At 32.1% G+C, this 22,197-nt stretch overlaps 1 protein-coding gene across 1 annotated transcript in view; it reads right to left on the bottom strand.

Annotated features, from left to right (window-relative positions):
- Positions 1 to 1,561: 1,561 nt before the first annotated feature.
- Positions 1,562 to 22,197, bottom strand: part of LOC148308643 (transmembrane channel-like protein) — a 44,584-nt gene continuing 23,948 nt past the window's right edge. Inside the window, exons 5-15 of the mRNA XM_088261382.1 lie at positions 20,266 to 20,455; positions 15,890 to 16,028; positions 13,655 to 13,759; positions 11,176 to 11,364; positions 10,816 to 11,054; positions 9,291 to 9,482; positions 7,237 to 7,485; positions 4,941 to 6,069; positions 4,151 to 4,747; positions 3,864 to 4,065; positions 1,562 to 3,641 (exon numbers count right to left, since the gene is read on the bottom strand). Coding sequence (XP_088117508.1) covers positions 2,650 to 3,641; positions 3,864 to 4,065; positions 4,151 to 4,747; positions 4,941 to 6,069; positions 7,237 to 7,485; positions 9,291 to 9,482; positions 10,816 to 11,054; positions 11,176 to 11,364; positions 13,655 to 13,759; positions 15,890 to 16,028; positions 20,266 to 20,455 — 4,223 coding nt within the window. The 3' untranslated portion in view covers positions 1,562 to 2,649. The remainder of the gene's footprint in view (positions 3,642 to 3,863; positions 4,066 to 4,150; positions 4,748 to 4,940; positions 6,070 to 7,236; positions 7,486 to 9,290; positions 9,483 to 10,815; positions 11,055 to 11,175; positions 11,365 to 13,654; positions 13,760 to 15,889; positions 16,029 to 20,265; positions 20,456 to 22,197) is intronic.

The following is a 22,197-nucleotide window of genomic DNA, read 5'->3' as shown; positions in this document are numbered from 1 at the left end:
TGTGGTAGCGATTGTCCCGACGAAGAGACGGGTACGTCTCGAAATCTATGTATCGATTCAAAATGTTTGAAGCATTACAATCAAATAAGTATTTTATTGATTTTCTTAACATTTTTTCTCTTGAATAGAAAAACCCTCATGACTTTTTTTAAAAATGTCAATGAGTTTTATCGATGTAAAGTACACATTATGTATAAAGCATTAAATTGGAAAATGTGTTGTAATGAACATTAAAAAAAAAATTATATCTTTGATCTATATTTTTAAGGTTTAGGCTATTTATGTTGCCGGGGGTGTATATATATATATATATATATATATATATATATATATATATATATATATATATATATATATATATATATATATATATATTTATAATAATAATAAAACCCTTATCCGCACCCCAATGGTGCATAGGGCACTGTGTCATATAAACGCAGTGTTATCTTGATCGTTTACACATGAAGGAAAGGTCATCTTTGATCTATATTTTTAAGGTTTAGGCTATTTATGTTGCCGGGGGTGTATATATATATATATATATATATATATATATATATATATATATATATATATATATATATATATATATATATATATATATATAATAATAAAACCCTTATCCGCACCCCAATGGTGCATAGGGCACTGTGTCATATAAACGCAGTGTTATCTTGATCGTTTACACATGAAGGAAAGGTCATCAGCCCTCCGCTTCAGGTACCAGTCCATGGTAATATTGAATAAATATTACAGTGAAAAAATCACTTATATTTATTTTACCCCCCTTGGGAATCGAACCCGGGACCTCCAGAACGGTAGCCGAACGTGCTGACCATTACACTACGGAGGCGGACATATATATATATATATATATATATATATATATATATATATATATATATATATATATATATATATATATATATATATATATATATATATATATATATATATATATACACACAACTAATACAACTTCTTTAAATATTAAAATAATTGGAAAGCAAAAAATAAACTGTATTAAAATTAATAAGTTGTCTGTAAGTAATTTTTTTTTAATATTCTGATTGTGAGGCCTCGAAAAAAAAATGTTGCTATAAAAGATCTGTACCTGAGAAGCAGTCGGATGAAAGGAGAGCCAAAATACATTTTTTTTTCAGTAATAAGTTGTAGAGTTACAGAAGTTTCTTTAAATACTTTTATCACCATTTAGAAAGAAAAAAACACTTGTGAAATCAATTAGATTTATTTGATTTAATTACCATTTTGAGGTAGTGAATTCGAAAACTGACGGCTCCAATCACTGCAAATTAAATGTATTCCATATAAATCATTTAGAGGCAAAAGGATGCAACATTTACTCAATTACAGATTCATATGTTTACTTTTCTTACACTACTAAACATGATAATTCATATCAAGTCTGCATCAATAACTCATTTCTTCAAATTTTGGACTTGCTTCTCAGGTACAGATAAACATCTGGCAAAATGTAGTCTATTCTACATTGTAATGGCTAAACTCAACACTAAACAATAAAAGCTGAGTGGTCCAAGGTACGGTACCCTGAGATGGCCCAAGGTACGGGACACACAGTAAGACGATCAAATTGAAGGTCACGTTTTTGAGGGTATAATATTCTTGAATAATAAGATGTTTTTTTAAGAGCCAATATAATTAGTAAACAGATGCATACAAATAAGTAACAACAAATTAAATTAAAAAAAATTACCGGAGTGTTGAAAAATTTCCGGCCGTTGGAAACCGATAGCCCAAGGCCCAAGTCCTCTCCCCTACGTATATGATTTTTTATGTACCCGCGGTATGCAGATATTTTTTTACATCCATAAATTATAAAGATATTAATATAATTTTATATTTTAGAGACCTGATTTTTAAACAAAAATAACAAAAATATTTATTTGGCATAAGTATGATATTTTCAGTGAAACTTTTTTAGGCGCGGTTGGGCTAATTTGCCTGGATCAGACGAAAAAGTGAAACTTTCGTCCCTTCTCAGTTGAAAGGAAAGAGTAGGAGATTGTTTCTACTCGCTCTGTCGCATGCGTTGTAGATAGTCTACACGCTTACGCGTGTACTGTGTTCATACGTAGCATAGGGAACCTGTAAACTCTTGCATATCATACTGTACACATTTACTAGTTCAAAATTTCTGTTGTCGGGTTGTGGTCCCGTGGTTAGTGTCGCGGACTTTTAAGTCAGAGTTTCTCGGGTCAAACTCACTACTACAATTTGATACCTATTTCTAATAATGAGCCGCTTATGATCACAGAAATTGTATGAAATTTAAATATTTGTGAAAATAATAAAAACACAAATACTTATATCCCTTTTATTAAAAAAAAGAAGTGTATGATGTATGGAATTAATAAAAAACAGTTACAAAAAGAGTCCGAGCCTTGAAAAATGCAAATAAACTACAGTAAAAGTGCCAAAAACTACTTTAGAAAGAAATAGAGTTTCGAGCATAAAATCAACTGTTTCTAAAACCTAAAAAGTTTCACTTCTAACGCAAGTGAGTCTCATGTATATTTTTGTTTATTTATTACATGTAAACCTACTTATAATGTTTTTTATTTGATTTATTTTTAAGTAATTTTAATTATTAATTTTGTCGGCGTTTTATTTTTCTTCTGCTTGTAATTTTTTTGCAGCATTGAGCAATGATCGAATTAAATCACTTTTATATTTTGACTTCCTTTGATCTAAATACTTGCTGCAGGTTGGTCTCTCAGTGGAATCATTATCCAACAGAGAATCTTTATTAGTATCATCTCTGTCCATTTTTTTACTCCTCTCATCCTCCTTACTTTGCTGATCTTCAATATCTTGTTTTGCGGCGTGCGTTTTTTCTCCCACATGACTTTCTCTTTCAATATTTGTACCTTTAGGTTTATCCCCCCTTCTTTTCGCTATTCCATTAACTTTTTTTTCCAAGACATCTTCGTCACTTTCTGTTTTACTAATCATAATAACTGGAATGACAGAAGTTGTTGAATCTTCCCGCTTCTCAATAGACATTGATGGATTTTTGTTTGGAATACGTTCATTGACGCATTTCAATTCGAAGGTCTCTTTAAAATGTTGTTGGTTACATATTTGATCTGACTGCTGCTCTTTTATTTTATTATTCATATCTTCAGTTGCAGTGGCGTTTCGGAATGAAATTTTGTTACTATACTCATCCGAAAGTTCTGGAAAGCTTATCCGGAACTCTTTAATTGTACTTATTGGATGTTTTGGGTCATTTCGACGGTTTGAATTTGATTCATCGCTTTCTTTCGCGAGTTTTCGAGGCTTAAAGAATCTTTTTTCTGGCATGTTTTTGTGGTCATCTTCCTGTAATTCAGCGTTGGCATTCGGTTTTGGTTTCAGTCGAGATTTTCTTTTAGGTCTTTCTTTTTCAATATTGTTCGATGTTTCTGATTTGATCACGCTATGTTTTTTCTTATGAGAAAATTGAATATCTTTTGAGGTTAAAACATCTTCTGGTAGTGATTCGTGGAATTCTGTATCAGTCTCATCATCAGCCGGGGGAATGGCTAGGCAACTTTCATCATCCGAAGTTCCTGATGATTTCCTCAGAGCCAATTTGACTATTTTCGCTAGGGTATCTGTAACATTTTAGTTAAGTTTATTTCCAAAACTTCAAACGTATTTTAAAAGCACAAACAAAAAATGTTGATTTTCTAACATTAGTTTAATTAATTACCAATTTGTAACAGAGTAAAATTAAATTAAATAAAATCATTTTTTGAGTTCGGTTGTAAGTGAAAAAAAATGTATTTAGCACTTGACTTGATGGTTGTTGGGTTGTAAAAAACATACTAAATGACCTTTTTTTTCGGCTTGTACTTTATCTTGTGTAGTAGCGGGTTCATCCCCATTTCCTTCGTCCTTGCTTGGTATAACAGGTAGTATTTTTTTCCACTTGGAAAATGGTATACTTTCTAAATCATTTGAAACTCCTCTACTCCTTTTGTCGGCAATTTGGAACATCTTTCTACGCTCCTCTGTTCGCTCTCTCCTTAATTGAATCTAGAATATAAACGCGACAATTTAACCAAATGTTCTGTGACGACAAAATATGTTTTTCTTGAATAGATATTGAAAGCATTATAACCTTAAGATCGTTGTTTGCTTCGCGAAGTGCTCCAGTCAAGGAGAGCAGATAGTATATGATCAAAACCAGGAGTAACAATAAAGGAATGACAATACCGGGCGAGGCGATATAATCTACTGCTCTGTGAAATTTCTCAGGTAGCACGTTATGTATACTCTGAGTGAATAAGTGGTATATCCTTTGGTAGTTTGAAAAAGGGCCACAATGCCACGAAGGTTCCACCCAGACTATTGCATAACCAACTGGGAGCACGCACAGAAACAGCATCGTAAGGAGAAGGGCCAAGTAGAAGTTGTTACTCCTCGAAGCCCGAAAAACCACCTCGTGAGGAACATTGCAAGTCATCACTGCCCAAGACCTCAAATACATCAAGATCACCAACTTGACCAAGTTGAGTACTACGAGGCCGGGAGAGAAAAACATTCCCATCCACACCATCCCTTGATTATTGACGAGGTGGAGGATGTTTTCAGCTATTTTGAAGTCGCCGTACTGAGGAAAAGTTTTCTCCAAATCCCAGCACCAACATTTATTCATGAAACGAACAAAAACGGCCCGGAAAAAATCAACGAAAAGAGTTGCCAGAATGGTGAGAACCTAAAATGAAGCGAAAAATATTATGTTGCAGTATTTACACACACACATATATAAATATATATATATATATATATATATATATATATATATATATATATATATATATATATATATATATATATATATATATATATATATATATAATATTATAAAGTTGAGTATTGAGCCAAAAAGTAAGATAATGATAAATTACCAAATCCATCATAGTCAGTTTCACAAGTTCTTGACCGAACATTGTCTCCCAACATAGCGTTCGTAGTAATTTTCTCGTTGTGATGTTCAGTTCGGTGGAAGATGCTTTTTCAAATCTATATTGTTTCTCTATCAAAGCGCTAAAAACTGGCAAATTCTCTTTGTCTTCCATTTTTTTGGCAGACGAATGATTCATCTTATTGACAAAGTGTTTATTATAGTCGAATGGTGAGACAGAGAAGCAAGTGACTTTAAAGCATGGTTTTGTATCTGGTTGACTGGTTGTGGCGTCGAAAAGGGTATCTGTTTTTAATACAGTTTCGGATTGGAGATCAGTTCCCTCGGTGCTTGTTCCTTTATCCATATCTAGAATAAGGTATTCACTACTTTCCGTGGCATCCGTGGACATTGAGGAACTTTCTTCTTCCGTATAAAGGGTAGTTAAATAATTCGAGAAGTTTCCATTTTCAAGGTTATATGACAAAGGATCATCTTTAAAATAAACACTTTCGTAATCAGTTTCATTTTCTTCGATATAATTGACAGCGTAATCGGTATCATTGTCATCATTATCATACGAGAAGTTTTCAGTAGCAGAACCGAATAGAGGAACTTCTGTAGTGGAGTATTGAGAAAACAGGTCTGTAACGGAGATGTCTGAGATGTTGTCATAATCTTTGGACATAGTTGAATTGTAGAAACTGCCAATCGTGGGGTCCAGCGTGTCGTTGAGGTTATAAATATAAGAACTTTGGGTTGATAATTCATTGTACGGCATCGTGGGTGAAAATGGAGTCAAATTCGCAAACACAACTGTCATGAGGGTAGTTGTGATATTTTTAACGGTTATTTTCGAAGTAGTGGTACACGCAACTTCGACTTCGATACAATGAGTGACATTCTCAGTATCGTAGAGTTCGGTGACATCCCATTCGGTCGTGCCAGTGTCAAAAGTGGAAAATATCGACGAGTCCGTCGTCGGAATATAAACCTCCGGCTGTGTAGTCAGCAATGGAGCTACCGTCGTCAAATTGGGTTTAAGTTCTCTCAAGTCCTCAGTCATGTCGGTAATCTTATCAAAGAGAGCGAAAATCAGCGAGTACAAGTTCAGTAAATTTAGCAACATTATTCTGGAATGCAAAATTCACTTTGAGTGTAATGATTATTTGAAAATGTAAATATGTACAGTGAAACCTCGATATAACGACTAATTCGGGGGAGGGGGTGTCCTCCAATGCCGAAAGTCCATTATGTTAAAAAAGGTTTAATATATTTTTTTGCAAAATGAACACAGTATATGTGTATATTAACAAACAATACAAAATTCAAACAAAACTTGTTTGTCACAAATAAGTGTTTAAAAAGTGGTATTACACAAAGTAAACAATGAATGGTAAGGAGAGTGTTTCATTACCATACCACAAAGTTATCAATGTTTTTAATAATTAATATATATATATATATATATATATATATATATATATATATATATATATATATATATATATATATATATATATATATATATATATATATATATATATATATACTGCTATTAAACTCATTGCTATTTGATATAGACGCACTTGCTTTCGGTTATCTTACATACTTTGAAAAACTAATCAAGTTTTGTTTGCACTTTTGTAGTTTCAAATATATATATTTTTATAATGAACAGTTTAAAATTATGAAAATGCGTATAATATAGTTGAACTTCGTTATATGACAAATAGTCCTATCAGATCATAGAGATGTGATCTTACGACTAGCGACTTCATTTTTGGCAGTAATTTTGCTCTGGCTAGGTGCAACCTACGAGCAAGACGGCGTTATGTCTCAAAATCTCGTGCTAGACATATGACGTGATAATAATGGCCCTTTTTAATAAAATTAAACACTTGAATATACCACTTCAATGAGTTTTATTTATATTTACGACTAGTTTCGAAAACGACAGATGTTTTGATCTTCTGGTACAAATTCAAACCAGAAGATGAAAACATCTGTCGTTTTCGAAACTAGTCGTAAATATAAATAAAACTCATTAAAGTGGCATATTCAAGTGTTTAATTTTAATTAAATAATCATGTCATTCCACAAAGTTAATGCCGAATCAATAAATAATATAATTATGGCCGTTGAAATTTTTTTACACGCGGCGAAACTTGAATTTAAGCATGTATACTATTACCAGGACTTTTTTTGTCCATCATGTATGCCATTACTAAGTTCGTTAAATGGAGGGCCTTTATACCGAGGTTTTACTGTAATGTCGTTTCCTTTGAATGACACGTTACCTGGCTAATTGAACACGCAATTGGCGTCGCGGGTGGTAACTCTCTAGAAGCCCGAGTAACTCGAAGAAGATAGGGAATATGAAGGAGATGAGAGACATGACTATAGTGATTTCATTTTGCCTCCATATATTGCTTTCGGCTTCTGGACCACGTGACCTCCCAACCACTTCCACCACGGCATACGCTGACACGCAGAGTAGAAACATGGTGCAAATATTGACCAACACGCGTTTGAATATTACCTTCCAGCTGAAAAATAGGTAAAGCATTATTTAGAGATAGGTTAAGAAATTGCATGAAATCAAATTTGGATAATAGTACAGTGGAACCTCTTATAACGAGCATAATTCGTTCCAGCATCTTACTCGTTAAGCGAAACATTTTCCCCATAGAACGCCTCTTCACTGCAGGGGTAGGCAGAGAGAATAGAACGCCAATCTGTTTTTGCACACAATAATCGCCTCTTCCACATTCATACATATTCATGAGAATAGAAATTCATGAGAACTTGTGTGTATGAACACAAAAGCCGATTATTTCGACTTCTGACCTGACCAAGTACTTTAAATATTTGATCAAGTCAAGTTTTCCTCGGTCCTCCTCTTCTTCTATAACCAACACATTTGCATCATAAATTTGTTTAACTATCCTTTCTTTATTCTTTCGATTCACATATATAAATTTACTCTGATATACTATGGTGACCCATCATGACTTATGGGATCGAAAGCAGAGCGGACATCGTTGGCACGAAAAACGCCATTAGAGTGCTAGAAATGAAGACTCTAAGAAGAAACGCCAGGATCAGGGAAATATGCGAGATCGCATCGCATATGGGGATGGCATCGAAGGAGATAGTCATCGGAGGAGATTGGAACCATCCAGACTCCCTTGCATCGCACTGTACGGCCAACCCCATGGTAGACGACTCCCGGGCAGACCACCAAAGAGATGGATCGATAGCTGGGAATCGACATCGCAGGAGGCTAATCCCTCTTAAAAACAGGCCACAAGGCCTACACCAAGAAGAAAAGTAGGTACCTATACTTTGCCAAAAGCGCGGCCGTCGATATACTGACGATGACGCTAGTGTATTTTGGGGGTCGAGCTGGGAGATTTAGTCGCATCATGCGCACTTACATACTATAGTTCCAATTCGTCAGTAACATTCACAAATAATAATTTTTTTGTGAAAAACAGAAATACATTTATTCCGAAAACCTATTGATTTCGCCCTTACAGTGTCGGATTTGGCTGATAGTGACGCTGTAAGCGATTGTCAAACAAAGCAAGAACATATTTTTGTGAAAAACAGAAATACATTTATTCCGAAAACCTATTGATTTTGCCCTTACAGTGTCGGATTTGGCTGATAGTGACGCTGTAAGCGATTGTCAAACAAAGCAAGAACATATTTTTGTGAAAAACAGAAATACATTTATTCCGAAAACCTATTGATTTCGCCCTTACAGTGTCGGATTTGGCTGATAGTGACGCTGTAAGCGATTGTCAAACAAAGCAAGAACATATTTTTTGTACTCAAAGTAGTGGTGGACAACGAAAGTCAAAAATCCGAGGACGAGTCAATTTTCCGACTTGGACAGAATGCTATTTTCTATTTTATTATGTTCAGGAGGGTCATTTAAGTCACTTTTTCATGGCAAGAAAATAAATATCAATGCAGTTAGACATTTTTAAGAAGTCAAAATATTATACTTCCAAGTTTTAAATCACTTTTGGATATGTTTCAGGGCAATATTAAGCTAGTAAGATATCAAATAGTCAATAATCACGTTTTTGTAAAAAATGCACTTGGTCACTTTCTCTTGTATGACTACGATATCTTTCAATACCAGTAGGAAATATTAAAACTAGTTGATAGTAAAGGAAAATATTCTTGATTTAGTCTAGAGATAATAATAGAGAGGACTGTTTTTGTAATTTTAGCATACATTTAAGAAAAAATATTTATACGAAATCGGTAAATATATCAATACATGTTTTTTTAAATTTTTTTTTCATGTTGATATTAAAGATATTTTATACATGTTTACTTTCTCAAGTCCCTTTTCTTCTCTGCTTCTTCTAAAAGCGCTTCTTTGAATCCTAAGACGATCGATGCAGTTTTATTATGAGCGGTTTCGGAGTTTCCAATCATGTAGTCCCAGCCCGTAAACAATTTCCATGAGAAAATGCATTCGTCTTCCTTTTCAGATAACTTTGACATTCTAGAATTTTCAGCCATTCTACGGAACAAAAAGAATAATATTTTTTATTTATTGATTTGGCGTTTAATTTGTAGGACTCCATTTTAATTTATGTATTAATTTTAAATCAAACACAGATTTTTTGAGTCTACTAAGTTGTATTTTATCAACAAAAACACATAAAAAATTATATTGTGTCAATTATTTCTCCTTGTTAGGGCATCATCAAATATTTATTACACTAAAGGAAAGTTAAAGTGAATTTAAAAGGCTTCTCTTTTCTTGAATGTTTTCCGCAGATATATAGTGGTGAATTTTATAAAGTTTAAAAGGCTTCACTTGTTTCCTGAAAAATTGACAGGAATCACAAAAAATATTATTAATTTGAAAATATGTTATAATAACGAGTTCTTGCTGGATTTTGGTGGTGAAATAATTAACACATCGAATAAAATCGATAGATGAAAAAGAAGATATTAAATACAGTATGCTAGTTTCCAAAAAATAAACTGATTGGCCAGTATAGTAAACATTTTACTTGCTGTAAATAGTTTAAATCAAACTTTGTAAAATAAAACAACTGTGTTAAAATCAAGCTTTTTATAGCGCCAAATTATGTTTAGGATTCACTTAGAATCTTGCCAAAGGATTGTACCAATTTTCCTTATGAAAATATTGTACACGGTATTAATTTACATTTTTTCAATCGTTTCATTGCTAGTATGCTATTTTTAGATGCCTGATTCATTTTAATCATGATTATTTAAAATAAACACTTGTATCAGATCACTAATTTAGTTTTGTGATCATTTGTCGATGAAAAAATCTGTAGTTCTTTAAACTCTCTCCTTCTCTAGTGTCATTCTGCGGATTGGTCTGCAGCAACAGATAACATCTCCTTCGCCATTCTAGTCTATTTTCCGAAACCCTCTTCAGCTCTTCATACGTCGAGCAGCCCATTTCCTGAGGGGATCCCGAGGGGTGAGGACGAAGTGTCGGCCTTTGTCCGTACATCCTCCTCCCCCCTCATTAATTGAATAGAGCATTATTTATTCAGAAATATTTTGAAGATTTTCCTCTATGTGTAGCTGACAGAGAGTCCCTCAGGACTCTATAACTGCTGCGGATGGATGGCGGGCTCAGATTCCAAAACAAAAAACCCATTTCCTCGTATAAGTCACTTAGATATTCGCGGTGTGGCCGTCCTCTGGCGTTTATTCATAATACTTTGAATTGTGAGCAATACTTTGAATACACCGTCCGATTTTGTTTGAAAACGCCCGATTTGGAGTAAAAAATCTGTGTCTATTACTCACATTTAAAATAAATACGATCAAAAATATAAAAATGAACCCAAATAAGAGATACTTACTTTCGTAGAGTTGCTACAAAACTGTATATATAAACAGCTATACCAGTTGTTAGGTAGGCGAGGGGGAGGTGATAGCCGCCCTTTTTCTCTGGTTTTCTTATGTTGTAATATCCATAAAATATCGGCGAATACTTCAATATTCCTTCAAACTCCCACAATGTTCGTAAATTAGAAGAATTTTGTCGTTCTTCCGGTAGCATCTCCTTCCGCTCTCCAGCATCCTTATCTGCGGTAAGAATCTAAAGCACAATAAGCAATTAAAACAAGTCCCGTGTTCGATTCCCAGGGGAAGGGTAAAATACATACTAGTAGTGTTGTACTAGTTGCAGTATATTAAGTTAGTGTAGTGTAGTAACTTACCTCGGGCACCACAACGAACACTATTAGTACTACAGAAATAACGAAATTCACCCAAAATAACCAGCGGAGAAAGGTGAAGTACGAAGCAACAACTGAACCAAAATGTGATTCGATTTCCTTAATTCTCAGTTCCCAGGGAATTATCCAATTGGAAAAGTTTGCCGCTTCTCTTTTCATATGCTGTAATCTCTGCAAACAAAAATTAACATTCATACAAATATAAACCAAACTGACTCACTAAACGAACCAAGGGATGTATCCGATTTCTCAGTAATGGTATTACTTCAAACTTCTCATTTTATTCGTGTGTGCCGTAGACTGTTAACTCATGCCATATCGCTCACTTCTTTCAAGAACGTCATAAATCAAACACCGTAAATTTTCATTTCCGCATGTTTTCGGAATGCCCAGAAAATGTACTATATCCTAGCAAAAGCGGCATATTTTAACTTAATATTTACCCGCTACAGGGCAGAAAGTGTTGTTTTTGCATTTTGAATAAAACGTATTGTTTAATTTAAAAAAAAAAAAACAAAATATTTTTCAAATAGAGAAAAAACTTTCAGGTTTTACCTAAAAAGATCTATTGCACAGTAAAAAGTTCAATAAGTGGCATGATATTCATTTTTAATGCATTGTATTATTTTTTTAAACTTTAAAAACGTTCTCGTGAAAAATCAAGTTTTTTTATTTATGACGTTCTTGAAAGGAGTGAGCGATAAATTCAATTTCTGTTTAATCGAATTGACAACATTTTGAATATGTCTAAACCCTTATTCATAAATCTGGGTTTTTCCACTTAAGAGTTATTTTTGTATTAACTTCTCAACATATATAATATACGCTTATAGAAATAAGAGGGAGAGTACGGTTGTCCACACATAAAACACAGTAAGGGACATTTTTTCGTAATAGGTTTTTTTTGCATTTTTGTAATAACAATAATAATAATAAAACTCTTATCCGCACCCCAATGATGCATAGGGCACTGCTTCATATAAACGCAGTATTATCTCGATCGTTTACACACGAAGGAAAGTTGAACAGCCCTCCACTTCAGGTACCAGTCCAGGGTAATATTGAATAAATATTGCAGTGAAAAAAACACTTATATTTATTTGACCCCCCTGGGAATCGAACCCGGGACCTCCAGAACGGTAGCCGCGCATGCTGACCATTACACTACTGAGGCGGACAAAAGTAGAATCTACTTAGTCCAAAAATGCTAAAAAAACGTACTACAAAAAAAATGTCCCTTACTGTGTTTTGAGTTTGCACAGCCGAGTAGTGACTTAACTCTTTAATTTATAAATTGCTCTAATGACATGTTGAAATAATGAATATTTAAAAAATTCGATGTTTAAAACGGGCCAAATGTATTCATAGATATTCATTGAAGAGAAGGGATTACCCACTGTAAGACATTTTTCCACCGCTGTTAAGTACCTCCCGAGCTTAGTTGGGAATCCCAAAAAATAGAGACGAACCCTTAGCGTCCAGAGGGCATATGTTCTCGGTATAGACCAGTGGTCTCCTCAATAAGGACATGAGCTACTTTCAGAAATTTAACTTGTCTGGTGAGTTACCTATGCAAATTCACAATACATAATATTTTTATATTGGTTTAAATAAATTATAATAGAACATCAAATTAACCTTTTCAGCATTCCGTTGAAATTAAGTACATTTTCTATTTATTTTCGGAGTTCAATAATAAAATTTACTAGGCAAATTTAATATCCTACGCGAGCCACCGAAAAAGTTTCGGCGAGCTACCGGTAGCCCACGAGCTACCGCGTGGCGAATACTGGTATAGACTAAGAATTGGTATTACTTTAATTGATGTTTAAATAAATTAATCTCTCATAATTGCATTGCATTTCTTACAATAGCAATTAATTTAATTCACAACATTTTGAGTGTCTTATAAATTTGTTCACAAATTTGTATTATTGTACTTAGGAGTTATTTTTTAATAGATTATCCATCAACTCAGATAACTTTTTACTTTTTCATCTTTTTTATGTTTTTTTATTTTATTTTTATTTTATTTTAATTTTTTATTTTATTTTTGTTTCTGATAATCAAGTATTTTGTATTTTTTGTATTTTATATTAACACTTTAATTCTACAATAGTTCTACTTCTTATAATATGTATTCTTGTATACAATTGTATTCAATTGTATACAAGAATACATATTATACAATTGTATTCTTGCCAGTATCCTTTATATGTATACAATTGTATTCTTGCCAGTATCCTTTACTATGACCTAAATTATATTGTTTACCCACACACAGGCCATGCCTTTGTGGGATTTTTTTTTGTATTCATATTTTATTCATATTTTTTTGTATTTGAATTTATGTCATGTTTGTATAATGCAAAAGAATTTAAAATAAAGAAAAAAAAATCGTACATAACTGCCGAATAAAAATAAACAGGACATACATAAATACGTATTTTTTAAATCTTACCCTAGCCAAGAGGATATTACAGCGCGCCAATATATCTCTGGTACATTTATTTTGAGCAAGTCTTTCTTGTAGTGCTCCTTCATGTTTTTTGATATATGCTTTAGCCTGTACACAAGAAAAACATTTATTTCTTTAAAAAATATGCAAAGTAAAAATCATTAACTTCATATTTTTACAACATTTTGAGTGTGTCCAAATACTTGTTCACAAATCTGGATTATCTCCAATTATAGGAGTTATTATTCATTTCATTTTTTGATATCTCAACAAAGATGTGGAGATATATGGAAGTCTGGGCATTTACGGGCCTTACGACCGTCAAAGGCTGGTTTAAGTGATCGCTTTACACACGTGTAACATTCACCAATTCTACCCATGATTGACAACCACAATACTCATATTCTTGGAAGTCTTATATATATATATATATATATATATATATATATATATATATATATATATATATATATATATACATATATATATATATATATATATATATATATATATATATATATATATATATATATATATATATATTTATATACATATATATATATATATATATATATATATATATATATATATATATATATATATATATATATATATATATATATATATATATATATTTATATATATATATGTATATATGTATATATATATATATATATATATATATATATATATATATATAAATATATATTTATATATTTATATATATATATATATATATATATATATATATATATATATATATATATATATATATATATATATATATATATATATATATATATATATATATATATATATATATATATATATCTATATATGATCGAATTTCGAAACCTTGTTCTTGAATCACTATAATTTTACTAGAGACATCTTTTGGTGAGACGAAAAGAAGCTTCTTGACTGAGATGACATATCATTCTTCGTCTTTGTTAAGATGTCAAAAAATACTTCATGTTATTATTTATTTAAAGATTTGGCGTTTAATTTGCAGAACTCATTTAAATTTATATATTTAATATCAAACACTGATTCTTTACTAAATTGTACACAAAAACACAAAAAGATAAAATTTGTCACAACTGTTTAGCCTTGTTGTTTTCAAACGAATGCCTTTCGTAATTAAAATATAACTTTGTTTTAAAATCACTATAAATGTCTTTCGTTTTAAAATGCCATAACAAGGCGAAAAATTATTACAAGTTTAATTTAATTTTGTTTTTTAACAATCAAACACGAATTGGTAGACTCAAAAAATCAGTATTTGATTTTGACATTTAATATATAAATTCATAGCATTACATAAAATATATTGTAAATGTATTGTTGTACATACATTATAGTAGGTATGTTTAACTATCTAATTCTCACCTATGAAAAAGCTTGTGAATTATTAAATAATTAACTAACCATGACTTCGCTTCCCCGTAGAATAATAGTAATAGAATTCCCATAATAGAACGCCACACCAGTCTGTCTTATCGATAATGCTTTTCTCAGTCGCGCTTTCTTACCTTATATCACCAATTTAACATCTATTACATAGCTTTCATCTGAGAGAACACATTTGACTGCATTCAGTCTACTTTCATCATTCTTTTGCCAATTCCACCCTTTCCATGTATATATATATATATATACATATGTATATATATATATATATATATATATATATATATATATATATATATATATATATATATATATATACATTTATATATATATATATATATATATATATATATATATATATATATATATATATATATATATATATATATATATATATTATATATATATATATATATATATATATATATATATATATATATATATATATATATATATATATGTATATACACACTCACTACTGTACCTTTCGCAAAAAATATGCAATTAGAATACGATCGGGTTTATCAAAGTGCTACCAACTGTTTCTCATAAAATCAGTTAAAATCTTTAAAACTTTCCTATCGACGTAAATCAGACAAAAGCAAACTTTAAAAGCTTAAAATGGAAATTTAAAATTTTTTTGATTACAGAGACTGATTTTTTTTTTGTTGACTAGTGTAATCAGCGTGTATGTGTGAGAATATGTATGCGGGAGAAGCGAATATTGTGCAAAGACAGATTTGCGTGGCGTTCTGTTCTCTCTACCTACCCGTACGGGGAAGAGGCTTGATGGTAAGTTGGTTAAAAGTTGTGTTTTTGTTTATCTACCTGATTGACGAGCCTGAGTTTCCTTCGCATGCCCCAGGGTTGTTGCTTCACAGATCCGAGGACCTCCTTGTGCAGTCTAATGTTCTCATAAATCTGCTCCTGGGTGACATCCTGGCCATCTTCGATGGATATCGCAGTCCTGTTCAAATTACCCTTGTCAAATTGTGAGTTCTAGAGTCAAATTCATGTTGTAAAAACTGGTCAAATTATAAGCTATAATAATGAAAATGAAAATGATCATTTCTGGCGTTTCTCATGCATGTGATTATAATCCAGGATTCGGACCTCACATACAAATGAAAGAGTTTCTGCTCAATAAAAAAGCTTCTTTTCATCTCACCAATAGATGTCTCTAGTGAAATTCTAGTGATTCAAGAACAAGCGAAAAAAAGAAAATACATCGAAACACGTGTCAAAATGGATTTTAATAATAGTAGTTAAAAAAAAGAATATTATTATTTTTTTAAATTTGGAAATTACTTCAAAGTAACTACCGAATAAATTGATCGAGAAAAATATTATTTTGGAATTCAACTACATATCTACATCATCAATTCCTCCAAAAAGGATTCGAATGTCGTCACTATATTCTACATATGTATGTAGAGTTGTATGGGTAACCTATCCCTAGTGCTCATCACATGCCGTTACTGCGTATTTCTAACGTTTCTTTTAGCTTCATATGTATAATGATTCATTTACCTGCAATTAGTACAAGCCTGGTAATAGATCACTCGCGACCTTGGGTTTGACACAACATTCTCAATGCAAAGTTCAAAATGTGTCCAGCGCATGATGAAAACTGTGTATTGTGACCGGCGATGAAACTAATTAGAGGTCGGATTCAGGTCATAGGAAAGTGGGTGCAGATTATTGGATTAGATTTCATTAAGCTAATGGTTTCATACAAATGGGCCGGAGGAAACGCCGAAATTTCCCCGTATTATAAACTATTGAATAGATTACCAGACAAAGGTAACGTGAGATAAGGAAAGCAATAAACTTGATTAAAAAATATAAAAATGACAGCGAAATAAGGGATTTTTATGTTTCCTACATGGGTGCGGCGGGAAGGTGCTACCAAATCCGATGCCGTTTCGGTTTGCAGCCAAATTAAGGCGGAAGCTACCGACGGCTGAATGAAAATTTATGCTTTTGATAATTGCTATTATGTATTTTTTGTGTCTTTCAGTAAAATATGGAAATAAGGTAAACGAGGAACACCTGGATACCCGATAAAAGATTTTATTTCTTTCTAAGACGTTAAATAAAAAAATAAGGTCAAACGTGTATAATATTATTTATCGATTCGGCATCAACTTTGTGGAGTGACATGATTATTTAAAAAAAAAATTAAACACTTGTTTAAAACTTGTTGACTAATTGCTTAGTATTTTTCAGAATTCGCAAATCGCATAGTAGAAACTAAACATATTATTTTTTGACATCTCATCAAAGATGAAGAAGAAAATGGAAGTCGGCTGACGACTATCATAGGCTGGTTTAAGAGATCACTTTACACACGTGTAACATTCACCAATTGTACCCATTATTGACAACCACACTATTCAAATTCTTGGAAGTTTTATATATATGAACTAATTTAGAAACCTTGTTCTTGAATCACTAGAATTTCACTAGAGACATCTATTGATGAGATGTAAAGAAGCTTTTTACTAAGCAGATACTCTTATATTAGTATGTGAGGTCCGAATCCTGGATTATAATCACACACATGAGAAACGCCAGAAAACACCATTTTCATTTGTATTATTTAAGCTTGTAATTTGACCAGATAATTTATTCACAACATTTTGAGATTGTCCAAATACTTGTTCACAAAATCTGGATTATCTCCAATTACAGGAGTTATTTCCATATTATTTTTTGACATCTCATCAAAGATGAAGAAGAATATGGAAGTCTGGGCACTTACCACTCATTTGCCTCACATACATTTAAATTATTACACTCAGTTAGAACAAAGGTCAAGTCATGAACAATTTGGAAAATGAGTAGATGAGCAACGAATAATATGTAATTTGTCAAAAATATTATTCACTTCTACAAACAATTTTCATTAAATTTCCAACACACGCTCTCGAACATATTATTTCTTCAGTATTAGTGGTTTTGTGTTTTCCATTTTTATTTAATAAAAAAATATATAAATAATAAATATACAAAATTAACGTTCCATAGGAGACTGAGAGTACTTGGTATTAGCAAAAGGTATGAAAAAAGCTCCATGAATAAGTATGTAGCGATGATATCAAGTTGTTTCTTTTAGGGTTGCATTTTACTATAAAAATGCGAATTTGAAAAAAAAAAAATATATATATGACCGTTACACATCTCATGGCATTCCTACTTCAAGTACATTTTATTCGTATATTTGACTACCACTGAAGTCTCTGACATTTCTACAAACCCCGCGAATGCCAATATTTAAATAATAAAAAATAAACTACTTAAAAAAATACAAGTAATTTAATGAATGAAATATTTACAAGACGATAATTAACCCTTTATAACTAAACATTCGTCCACGCGACGACGCTCCTCTCCGAGTAAGTCAAGTGCACATACTTCCCCGCGCCCTGCACCCGCCCCGCTGTGTTTACCTTCGAATTTATTGGTGCGATTGTAATAAAAAATCAAGTTCATGATATAAGATATTCTTGGTGAGTCTTCAGACCCTGAAACTCCTGTTCATTATGTAACTAATGTGCGCAAAATCTGTTATTTATGTCCATCAAAGGCTCGTGGGATGACAAAACATCGATACATGAAATGCAATAATGCCATTAGTGGATCGCACAATATTGACATATGTAGTTGCTGTGCGGAATAGTGATTTATTATTTTAAATGTCTCTTACATTCATTCCTAATAAACAAAACTTAAGTGTCATGTAACCGGTTCCTATTTTCAATAAATATTTTTGATGATTTTCACATTTTTAATTACGTAGTCCGCCTGACGAAAGTTTAGTTATTATGTATCTACAAATATAATTTAGTTATCTAAGGTTGAGGAATATGGGTTACTTTTTTTACTGCTTAAAAAAAGCACACTTATTTACACTATAGGTATCTTAAAAGAAATAGAACAATAAAAAATTTGTACAAAAAAAACAATACACTGTCATTGACTTGAGCTTCAATTAGTAATGCTGATATTAAAGGTTCATGATAACTAAAATATGAAATATATCGCTCACTCCTTTCAAGAACGTAATAAATCAAAAATCGTTAATTTTCAGTTGTGCATGTTTTCAGAATGCCCAGAAAATGTACTATATCCCAGCAAAAGAGGTATATTTTAAACTTAATATTTATCCGCTACAGGGCAGAATGTGCTGTTTTTGCATTTTAAAGAAAAGGTTTAGTTTTATTATTTTTTTAAAAATACTAAATATTTTTCAAATGGAGAAAAAATCTTCAGGTTTTACCTAAAAAGATCTGTTGCACAGTAAAAAGTTCAATAAGTGGCTTGATATTTATTTTTTATACATTGTAGGTATAATATTTTTAAACTTTAAAAATGTTCTCCTGAAAAAACTAGTTTTTTGATTTATGACGTTCTTGAAAGGAGTGAGCGATATGTCCGTGATACGATATTTTCGAAATAACGAGAAAAATATTGAATCTACTTCTGTACAAAAAACACCATCTAACAAACCATCACGCCGCTTCTTTGCGGTGGTAGGCAGAGAGAATAGAATGCCACACCACTCTGTCTTTGCAAACATTCTTCGCTTCTTTCACGTTCCTGCTTCTCCACATACCCGTACATACCCTCTGATTATTTCGTCTCCTTACCTGACCGCTTTTAAGTATTTGGCATACCTGATCGTGCCAAGTTTTTCTCGATCTTCCTCCAATCCTTTTTCCAACTACATTTGCCTATTAAATTTGTTTTACCGTTCTTTCCTCACTCATTCGTTCCACATGTTCAAACCACCTTAACACACCTTTCTTAATTATATCGATAATGCTCATCTCAGCTTTGCATTCCCTCCTTATTTCACTATTCGAACATCTGTCATACATCGTTTTGTCGCACATTCTTCTGAGAGATCGCATTACAAGTACCTCAAATTGTAGGACTTATTTATGGATGTGGTTGTTTATATATATACATGGTAGAATATTTGTTAAAAAATAATACACACCTTTCTTAATTGTATCGATAATGCTTATCTTAACTTAACATTTCCTTCTTATTCCACTATTAGAACGTCTGTCATACATCGTTTTATGGCACATTCTTCTAAATAATATTAACTCGAATTGTATTACTCATTTGTGGATGTGGTGGCTTATATATGGACAGTAGAATATTTGTTAAACAACAATATCAGTCGCCCTTACTCTCCAGAACTTGTTGTGTACACCGATGAGCGACGCCGCGCAGCCGAGGGTGCCGTGGCGTCGGGGCTGAATGGGGAGGACGCCCGTCTGCCCCTGCCAGCGCCGCGACGCGACCGCCTTGTGCTGACTCTGCGCTGCATGATAGCTGAAACCGACGCCGAATAATCTTCATCCTCTGAGGCCTCACCATCTGAAAACCCGACATGAAATAATGTTGTACAATAAATATTGTACACGTTTGAGATAATTTCTATATCGTAGAGGAGAAAGTGACCTGCCAACAAAACGTATAATGTTCACGAGGTCCATTTAAGTCACTTTTGCTTGGCAAGAAAATAAACATCAATGCAGTTAGTCATTTTTTACAAGTCTATACATTATATTTCCGAGTTTGAAATCCTTCGGGATTTTTTCCAGGGCAATATCAAGCTAGTAAGATATCAAATAGTCAATGATCACGTATTTGTAAAAAATGCACTTGGTCACTTCCTCTTGTATGACTACGATATGTACCTTTAACATCTGATATTTTGAATATAAAAATAATTGGTCGGGTTGTGGTCCCGTGGTTAAGTGTCGCAGTCTCTTAAGTCAGAGTTTCTCGGTTCGAACCCACTCTACCACAATTTGATACCTATTTCAAATAATGAAATAGTATGTAATTGAAATATTTGTGTAAATAATAAAAACACTTTATTTTCTTTTTAAAAAAAGCAGCGTCACTTTTGTGGAATAGTAATACAGTAAATCCCCCCCATGATATTGAGATAGCTACCACATTATTGCAGTGAAAATTATTAGGGGTTATTTAAATAACTAAAATGAGTCATTAAAAAAATAACATTAACCGCCTGCAACGCTTCTTCCGATAATGCGGTACCTATCTTAACTTTATAGGAAGGTTTACATATTAACACTATTATCATTCATCGTTCACTTTGCATAATACCACTATCTTAAAACCCGACATGATATTGACAGGCGCCGTGGCAAAGTTCGGTTGACGCTTGACTGCGAAACTGGCGTCTGGTAAAAATAATAATAATATATATATATATATATATATATATATATATATATATATATATATATATATATATATATATATATATATATATATATATATATATATTGTACCATAAATTTTATACTCATACGATCTATTTATATACAGCTATAATACATAACATTGTATACATTAAAAGCATTGCTTACTAGTGGTATGATAATACAACACTCTCCTTATCGTTCATCGTTTACTTTGTGTAAAATCACTTAGTTAAAACCGACGCCGAATAATTTTCATCCTCTGAAACCTTACTATCTGAAAATCCGACATGATATAACATTTTTGAGTTGCCTTAGAATATTTTTCTCTTTTATACAAGAATTTAAAGCATATGCAGTTTACATGTCTTAAAAAATTAAAGTGGATTTGTAAAGTTAATAATAAATGTATAAGGTTGATTCCTTAAAACAATATAAAAAATACAGCAATACAATAAACACAATGGATTCAATATCTTATATCAATTAAGATTTGTATATATCTCATTTGTTTGTCTTATTCGTCTTGTCATATTTTCTAAATAAGACACCATTAAATTTGATAGATCTTTACGTCCGATTGCGTCATCCATTTTTGATGATACTCATCACATTTACAAGTAGTGTTTTATCTAATTTTAAAATGGATTTTCGTTGTTTTGTTTTAAGGATTTAAAACAATATCCATTATGTGATTTGTGAAAAAACGATTCGCATGCGTTCATTTTTTCTATCTGACAGGGTGGCGCAAAATTATGACCCTATATGAAAATGTTATAATTTTTGCAAATGGCGTCGTACGTCAATCATATTAGATGTTTGTGAAGTAAAGAACGAGTTGCAGAGTACAAACAATTTGATACAACGGGCACAAATGTGTATCAA

This window comes from Brachycentrus maculatus, unplaced genomic scaffold, assembly GCF_059751285.1.
Source record: "Brachycentrus maculatus isolate JH-2025_06_01 unplaced genomic scaffold, ASM5975128v1 h1tg000153l, whole genome shotgun sequence".
Taxonomy (NCBI): Eukaryota; Metazoa; Arthropoda; class Insecta; order Trichoptera; family Brachycentridae; genus Brachycentrus; species Brachycentrus maculatus.
This window is presented reverse-complemented; position numbering and strand designations above follow the sequence as displayed.